We start from the raw sequence: 9356 nt of genomic DNA on the forward strand, positions 1-9356 counted from the left end.
AACGGATTGACGTGCACCCGCAGAGTTAGCGTGTATCACCATGTCAGTCATGGAGCTGAAAAAGATTAACCATTAATTAATCTAAGAAAGTAATATTCTTACAATCAAGTTCAATTGATGAAAGTTTAATTAGAATAAAACATAATTTACATTCACACCACTGGTTAGAATGAAGGCGTTCCTCCCATCTTAGGGAAGAACTAAAAAAAAATACCATTTTTATAAATCACAAGTGCCCCTGCTTTGATTATAAAAAAATCATTTTCCATTTTTGATTGCAAAAAAATGTGCGCTTTTGTTATTTAAAAAGTACACCTTTGTTGAAAGAGTAAAGCATGTAACTTAAACCGTGCCCAGTTATTGAAAAGTTTAGCCTTGGGGGAAATTAAAATTTCAGTGTTGACAATTAAAAACTTCCGTATACAAAGTTCTATAATTTACCAGTGCTACGTAATAGACTGCGGATATATATTGTTCGAAATTTCTGAGGTACCGTACCGTAACTTTCTAATTTGCCCCCACCCCGGGCGGACCCCTCATATCAAAGGCATATGGCGGACAGCTCCTCAATGGTTGTGCCCCCTCAGCCCGTCCCTCCCCCTATCTCTCTTTCAGATTGAACCCTGTTCCACCGTCCCTGGATAATAATGACCTCCAATGGCTACCGAAATACTCTGTAATTACGCGGCACAGACGATCAAAGTGCACTCATGTGATAAGCGTTACATTGTATATAACAAAATGTCGCTCAACATTTCTACACGCCGGATTTTTTCTGCCAAAACCAAGGTCTGTCAACTTTTCTCGGTTTCAAGAGGAGTTACGTAAGTCATAAAAGTGTATACGCCTAACATACTGAGACATGCATATCCTATTTGCAGAGCTACATCTGTAGATGGGAAGAGGGGGAGGTGGGAGGGTGGGCGGGAATTGCAGTAAAGCTATATAGCCGTATAAATGACACAGCAATCATGTTTTGCAATGCACTACAGGCTCGTGTTAAGTGTGCAATGTCCGAACCATTTGAATTGTACATTAATTCTCGCCAATCAATTTGTTATACCTCTCGCTTTGGAGTTACTATATTTATAGCTACACCATCAGCTAACGGCATAATACCTATATATCGGACCGATTCCTATTTTTATATAAAGTATACATTATGCTTTATAGGCCTAGCTAGGAACATATATTATTGGGCCAATGTTCTAAGAGCCACTCCAAATACTGTCCTCCCATATCATGCTTCAAAACACTATAGTACTGACAGTATGAACAATACCTATAGCATTTGCCGGTATCGCTTATAGGAGTTATAGGAACATGATATTTCATACTTTTGGGCGGCTATAGGAACATGGGATGGGAAATCATTGAGGTATGTAGATTACGTGGCCATATTTGTAATATAAAAAACAACGTGTATTCTCGTTAAGCACGTGCCTGTCAGGGGAAGGGAGAGGCATAAGAATGATACACATGACCCTTGATATATAATCAGATGAAGTTGCATCAAATATTTAGAGGGGTAACTATAAGGGGGTGGGGAGGGAAGGGTCATCATCATCATCATCATCATCATCATCATCATCATCATCATCATCATCATCATCATCATCATCATCATCATCATCATCATCATCATCATCATCATCATCATCATCATCATCATCATCATCATCATCATCATCATCATCATCATCATCATCATCATCATCATCATCATCATCATCATCATCATCATTAATTTTAATCTTTTTTTTTGTTTCTGTTGTTTTGCATAGGACAAGCCGCTTTTACAGAATTCAACATGATGTGAAACATACTTCTCCATCCAGGTAAGCCAGACATATGTGTGTATATATGTTTGTATGTATGTGTGTATATATGTATGTATGTATGACGTCACAATAAATAAAGCACTGTTATTAAAAGTAAAAATACAAGCTGTACAACAAATTAATAACATTTGACCGTCAATTTAACTTTGCTATATAGGCACACATTGTAGCTGTTTAGCGGTATGCTTTCTATTGCAGTTATCCAGCAAATACTAATAACTGTTATCTATATGCAATCATTTCGTCGGTAACACAAAGTTTTCAGTTAGCACATTCAAAATAATTTCGTGGTTCACCTCATCTGATCTATAGAAAATTAGAGTAACTGAAAATATATTTAACTAATTAATTAATTAATATATATATATATCTTTTTTAGAAGACCAGAGCCTTCCCAGGCTGATTTCCTTACGGAAATTGGTGTTCGGTCAATATTCAGTGAAGAACACGACATATTAAGAAGGAACGCCAGGAAGTTTTATACAGAAGAGGTCGTACCTAATCGTGAAAGGTAAATTGATACAAGATTTTGGTGGCAGACAATGTTAGGTTTAGTTTGTAGGATAAATATTATTCACACTTTTATTTAAGTTAAAGACCCGATCTCAATATAATTGGCCCTAATTCTAGGAGATGTTGTTGATTAAAATGTTTACAACTTGACGGGGAAAAAAACCTTCTCTTGCTTTAAAAACATCTCCACAATAGCATCAATAACTCCGGTGTTGTTGTATTTTACAAAATATCACTAAATTATATCTTCACCATTCAAAATTATATGAGAAGTTTGTATTTTGGACCTTATAAGCTGCGGGAAATTTACAGGATTTTTGTTGTTGTTACCGTGAACTTATCAACGTCAACCGGCGGTATATCCCTAATGGCCAATATCCACAGTTTGTTACTTATTGAGCGAGCCTGAATTTAATAAAAGCAGCTTATTTGAGCTCAAATGTTTCCATGAAGTTATCTGTCCCTGTACGTCATTTCAAACCGTAAATAGGTGTCTTAATTGAATGATATTTACCACGAACGAGGAAAGACTGTGTATAGCAAGCAGCAGTAAGGTTCGCACGTCATATTTGTATTAGGATTTAAAGTTGGCCTACACAGTGTTGGTAGAAGTTCTTTGCAGTTCGATTAATAAACAAAATTCAATATGTAGCATTTCTTTACATATTTCACACGCAAATATATCATCGTCTGGCACTTATGATCTACCGTAACCCTGATGTACCCTTATCTGTCTGTCTGTTTGTGTAAGTTAGTCTGCATATATGCTTTCTCAATGTAAGAATAGTTCATTAGACTGTGTGTTCTATTAATAGTAAACAAAATGCCATGCCGAGAGATAATGAGTTCAAAGTATTTTGACATATCAACTAACATTGAATTTGACTTTGCAAACTGAATATAACCGAACAAGATACATCGGTCCCTGTTCCGTTCTATACAATAAATCAATATATTTAACTGTTCTTGTTGTGTTCTAACTGTGTCCTCGAATTAAACCACCATTAATCTATTTTCTGTATTTTTTTATATTTAAATATATATGTTTTTTTCAGATGGGAGAAAGATGGAAGGGTCGACAGAGAATTTTGGAAGAAGATCGGGGCAGCTGGCCTACTCGGTGTCGGCACAAGGGCTGAGGCAGGGGGTTGGGGAGGGGACTACAAAAGTGCATGTGTCATGGAAGAAGAACAGTGAGTTTTCTTACCATTAGGTGTGCTCCCTTCTTCGGCTTCCATATGATAACGTTGTGCAATCGAGACAGCAAGTTTGATTCAAATTTGTAATCAAAGCTGATTGCGGAGCAACTCACAATTTTGCATAATTAATCTAATTCTTATTACCGGTATTATCTATCTGAACACTTTCTTCACAAATATTGGAAAAGAAATGTAATAAATATTTTCTCAGTTTTTCTAGCTTATTAATACTTGTTTTCATACAAGTATTATTACTATTTACAAGTAAAATGCAAATTACATATTCATAAATTCCTTTCATTGTCTTTCTCCTGCACGTTTCTGTGTACAGCGCGTACGTCAACTGGCTTGCAGGTGCTACATTCGGAGGACATAGCGAAGTAACGTTGCCTTATTTGGATAATTACGGCACCAAAAGTCAACACGAACAATTTGTCCCTCAGATGGTGAGGGGAGAAAAAATAGGAGCGATCGCCATGACTGAGCCTTCGTCTGGAAGGTTATACAGAATTCACTCCAAAAAATGTCTTCATGTTGATTTTCAAATTTTCAATTTAAAAAAAAAAAAAAAACATATATGGAGGCCTATTTTCACAAAGTTATACATTTAGTTTATAAAAATAAAAACCATTAGATTTGCACTTTGCAGTTAAGTAGATGTGATTTGTGTTTGCCTAAGTTGTCATTTGACCCAAACCTAATATCATTTTCTTTGTTTTTCTCTCACATGAGAATATAGAACAGTCATTTATCTAATCAACTAATATGGATAGTCGTGAGGAAGCAAAGATATGCTACGTTGTGGCAATTAAAGTTCAATGTACTATCTAATTAAGGTATATAAAATCTTACGTGAATATAAGAACATTTGCCCAATGGATGGAGTGACTAACAACTTTTCTGATCAGGTATATATGTGTTTGTTTTGCAGTGATCTCCAAGGGATTAAGACATATGCTAAACAAGATGGAGATGATTGGATACTTAACGGCAGCAAGGTATACCACACCACACCACACCACACCACCCTACCCTACCCCACCCCTACCCTACCCGACCCTATCTCATCCCACCATTACTACCTATATATTATCACTTTCGTTTTTTTTTACCTCAAGAGTTACTTTTTTTCCATGTGAAAGAATGAATGAAGAAACAGCATCAAAATTGATATGTTTTAAACCTTCATGTGTTGTCATAATATATTAAGAAAGCATAAATAAAGCATAAAATGTAAAATATAATTTTCCTTTACGGTAAGAATGAACTTTTCGACAGTGGTCCATGCACGGTTGAACCAGATAAATTATTATAGGCTACTATGTAGAAGCGACGCAATGAAGAGATTTGCAATTTTTTTTTAACTTCTTAACCTGATACACAGGTTTTCATTACGAATGGAATCAGTGCTGACGTCACAGTAGTCGTTGCGGTAACTGATCTAAACGCAAAACATAAAGCCCGGGGTATCTCATTGTTTCTAGTAGAAGACGGAACTCCTGGATTCAATAAAGGGAGGATATTGAAGAAACTAGGCATGCGAGCATCGGTGAGAGAAAACTAAATTATCATCTTTCACTTTGTGATTGAAAAATACCATTCTTACCATGTGTTGACATATATAATCATATATATTTAGCAAATTTGACCCAAAAAAAATGTTATGTCATTGAACAAAGTTTGATTCTCCATTTGTTCTCGCCGACATTCTCGTGGCAGGAAACCGGGGAGCTGTTTTTCGATGACGTAAGGCTACCAAAGAGCGCTATGCTCGGTGGCGAAGAGAGACTTAATCAGGGCTTTTACTGTCTCATGCAACAGCTTCCGCGTGAACGTTTAGGTATCGGGGTAGTGTGTACTGCGCATGCGGAATACATATTCGAGACAACCAGAGAATACATCAAACAGAGAAAGGCTTTTGGATCATGTCTGTCGAAACTTCAGGTGAGAACACACCTAGCTTGCAGTGCCACGACAAACCAATGGCGCCATATAAAAACACTGTTTACCACGCGTGCTCGGAACAGCCAATCAGTGCAACGTATTCAACCATCGGCGCGTATACGTGTGTCAAACCTAAACAGAATTCCTAAGAACTCTTCATATAAACTCGACGGCGCTTTCCAGAATCCACAAGAAAGCGTTCTATATAACTTGGTAATTTGAAGCAAATGTAGTTTTTTTATTATTATTATTGTGTGTATGTGTATGTAGCAAGTCCAGTTTTTGTGTAAATGTTAGTTACAGACCTTTTACAAATTGAAGATCTACTTGATATTTCCAGCCAGATCATGTGGAAATATTCTTGGAACTAATAACCGGTTAGCATTATTACATTAATCTCGCAGTGATGAATTTCGACCACCTTTGCTGATTTTATTAGAGGACGTATTGTATGAAAGCAGTGAACTGATTGGCTGTTTCGAGCACCTGCATAAGACAGCCGTTATCTTGTCCTGTTAGCTTTGTCATCCGTTATGACCCAGTTGGCTTGCCATAAAATTCGTGTCGTTATGGCTCAGCTGGCTTGCCATAAAGGACGTGTCGTGACGCAATTAATAATTGCTCTGTATATATACGGCTCTGAATTGCTCCATTGACTGACACACCAAACTTTCCTCTTTCCAATCATATAGAGAGAAGTGTTCAACTGGCATAGAGAAACAAGTCTAGTCTCTATAGCCAACGTACTTGTAAATTGTAATGTCCTTTACACCAACTCAATTCCGGTATAACGTTCCCAAGAACAATCAAAGTACCGGGAAAAAACGGCAGTCCAATGACTTAATTAAGTCGCCATATGCAATTATCCCAATTAACTTCTTATTCTGGGCCGATTGCAGATACCATGAAACATGCAGAAAACCCGCATAAAAACAAAAACAAAAAAGGAAAATTTTTGTTTTGTTGGCGCTATTCTTAAATGGACAGCAATCATGTTTGTATTGACCACAGACGACGCTCTTATAGCTATTCACGTATACCGTACATTGCAAAGCATACAATTAGATAAAGCATGTTACAGTGCGGAGGATAACAGTTCTAAGAACTCAGTAAAACTTTGCGCACGAGTGACTATTATTGAAATTTCTAGCATAACCGTTAAACTAAATGTAAACAGTATAGTCTCGACTTAGCATGTAAGTTCTATTCTAAAACAAAGTAGGCCTTTTCGAGGAATCCACACCTTACATACAGACAACGATTAGCACACATAGATCATCACTGGCCGCACACCGAAAATAACTTACTCCGAAATTGATTATTGACCTTGAAGCTAGCAAACAATATAATTTATGAAATAACGACCTACACGTGCGGGTTATTGTGAAAAATATGAACGAATATATGTTTTTTACTTATTAGTTTTCGTATCTTTAATTAATTGGGCTGTTGTATTGTGTTCTTGTAAAGCGCTTTGAGCCTTTTTGGGGGGGGGGGGTGGTTGGGTGGGAGTGGGCGGGGGGGGGAGCGCTATATAAATATCTTCAATGTATTTATGTATTTATTTTTACAGTTGTAATAGGGGAACATTATGAATGCTGGCGGTTCGATTCCTTTAATATACATGATGCCGTATACGGTATTTACTCGTCTTTGTTTTAAAGTATTAGGAGAATCTACTATAGGGAATTAGAAATAGATGTACTATTTAAGGTGGAATAAAAATTAACACCGTAATTGATAATTATTAAATTTCGCTGTCATTTCTTTCAGACGGTACAGCATCGCATGGCGGAAATGAAAACGAAGATATGTACAACGAGAGCGTTTATTGATCAATGCATTCAGTTAATGGATGAAGGAAGACTTGACGCAAGCACAGCTTCGATGGCTAAGATTTGGTAGGTACTTATCTGAAAATTAACATGGTTAATTAACTGAAAATAGTCCAGGATAGTGACAAGCACTTCCACATTGCTTCTAATCGGTACGGTAGCTTAAAGGTGTCCAATACCCCCCCCCCCCCCAGCGTCACCCAGTCGCACCAGTTTATTAAATGGGAACCAATGAAGTAACCTGTGGATATATTGTTGAGAGCTCATGATAAGGGTGTCTATACAGAACCGTAGATTGAGATATACGTTGCTGGTTTCACCCCTTCAAATGTCTATAATAGGGGACGCATAAATGTTACGCATTGTAGTGCCCAGGGCGTAACTGAACTGTGCAGATTTGGGGTGTATACGGTAGTGACAAGTTACTATAGTGACCAGGGCTTACTTAGCAAAGCAACCATGGGTTAAATTATAAAGCGACCAAGGGTTAAATTATATATAGCGACCAGGGGTAAATTATATATAGCGACCAGGGGTTAAATTATAAAGCGATCAGGGGTTAAATTATAAAGCGACGAGGGCCTATAAATTATATATAGCGACCAGGGCTTAAATTACAAAGGGATCGGGGGTTAAATTATACATAGCGACCGGTGGTAAATTATAGATAGCGACCAGGGGTTTAATTACAAAGCGACCACTGGGTTAAATTATAAAGCGACTAGGGGTTAAATTTTAAAGCTACCAGAGGTTATATATAGCGACCGGGTGTCAAATTATTAATAGCGACCAAGGGTTAAATTATAAATAGCGACCAGGGGTTAAATTATATATAGCGACCAGGGGTTAAATTATAAAGCGCTGTTTATTATTCATTTTATGTTTTTATATTTAACTCTTTAATTGTTTAATTTAACTGAAATTGTATGTTTTTTTTCTCATTTCTTCTTCTTCTTCAATATTTCCAATGCAGGGCAAGCGACATGGCGTTTAAAGTGATTAATGAGTGTTTGCAGCTGCATGGCGGATGGGGTTATATGTGGGAATACCCCGTAGCTAGGGCCTTTGTGGATTCTCGTGTAGCCCCAATATACGGGGGCAGTAACGACATCATGAACGAACTCATAGCCAGGGATATAGTTGCGGAATAAGAGCAAGACAATCTTTGAAAAAGAACTTTGTTATGAGTTGTGAGTTGCGCACTGTTGCACGACTAAGGTCCCCTATCATGTTGGGTCTGAAAAAGCTCAAATTTAACAATTATCAAACATCGATACGAAATGGAAAATTATGTGATTAGACAGTTGAAAGAAGACGTCAAGTTGTTGATAGTCTCTGTCTGGAGGGGTAACAGAGTTGGGGGGGGGGGTGGTCAGTGTCTTCGAGGGCCAGCTTGGTCCTCGGGGGAAAGCAAGTTACCGGGCGCTCTTTATGAATTTCTTACATTTTCCTTAAATATATCTTGAATATGAGAATATAGTATTCATTATCCCACACCCCCTCCCCTATAATTGATTCTGATCCCGGGAATGTTTCCCCTTCTGACCCCCACTCGCCAGGCCTGGAGGAGGGGGGGGGGGTAGACAGAGGTTGTCAAGTCAATACCAATTGAGGTTATTTGAGGAAAACTAACTACAGAACTATGGAACATGGGCGGTATGAGTGATGTTCTATATCAAGTAAACCCTCAACGTCTGTGTTGTATGATCCTCAGCGTTGCAAGTACGACACCCTTGATAAATGAAATTCAAAGGTTAAGTGAGTCTACTACTCAGCTGCATTTAGTTCATAAAGTATAACTTTAAGTAAACAGGGTAAATACAAAGAATTACTTCAAAGTATCATATATAAATTTGATATCCGTGTATAAGAATTCAACTGTATAGAAATTCGTTCATATATCGTGCAGCAATGTTTATACAATTTGATAGTTTAGAACCTTTATTATAGTTTCAGTAATGACTATTTCATCATTTTATGTTTAAACCATTTAACAATCTTATTTTCTTTCACTTACCATATCA

At 37.3% G+C, this 9356-nt stretch overlaps 1 protein-coding gene across 3 annotated transcripts; it reads left to right on the top strand.

Annotated features, from left to right (window-relative positions):
* Positions 1-665: 665 nt before the first annotated feature.
* Positions 666-8960, top strand: LOC139970646 (long-chain specific acyl-CoA dehydrogenase, mitochondrial-like). 3 transcript variants are annotated; one of them, XM_071976554.1, is made up of 10 exons: positions 667-824; positions 1785-1838; positions 2221-2352; positions 3410-3547; positions 3885-4052; positions 4485-4551; positions 4938-5102; positions 5273-5497; positions 7271-7398; positions 8306-8960. In XM_071976554.1, exons 1-10 carry the CDS (start codon positions 742-744, stop codon positions 8481-8483), a joined length of 1338 nt encoding a protein of 445 aa, XP_071832655.1. In that variant the 5' UTR covers positions 667-741; the 3' UTR covers positions 8484-8960. The 3 variants fall into 3 exon arrangements, with proteins under 3 accessions (XP_071832823.1, XP_071832655.1, XP_071832739.1); XM_071976638.1 differs by having other exon boundaries at positions 2224-2352; XM_071976722.1 differs by lacking the exon at positions 5273-5497 and having other exon boundaries at positions 666-824.
* The last annotated feature ends 396 nt before the right edge of the window (positions 8961-9356 follow it).

This window comes from Apostichopus japonicus, chromosome 1 (genome assembly GCF_037975245.1).
Source record: "Apostichopus japonicus isolate 1M-3 chromosome 1, ASM3797524v1, whole genome shotgun sequence".
NCBI lineage: Eukaryota > Metazoa > Echinodermata > Holothuroidea > Aspidochirotida > Stichopodidae > Apostichopus > Apostichopus japonicus.

What these genes read in the sequence shown, in the direction of transcription:
- LOC139970646 (XM_071976554.1), top strand. Translation starts at nt 742, where the DNA reads ATGTCGCTCAACATTTCTACACGCCGGATTTTTTCTGCCAAAACCAAG. An exon ending in TGTGTCATGGAAGAAGAACA is followed by an intron (nt 3,548 to 3,884) that starts GTGAGTTTTCTT and finishes TTCTGTGTACAG; the next exon opens with CGCGTACGTCAACTGGCTTG. An exon ending in AACTAGGCATGCGAGCATCG is followed by an intron (nt 5,103 to 5,272) that starts GTGAGAGAAAAC and finishes TTCTCGTGGCAG; the next exon opens with GAAACCGGGGAGCTGTTTTT.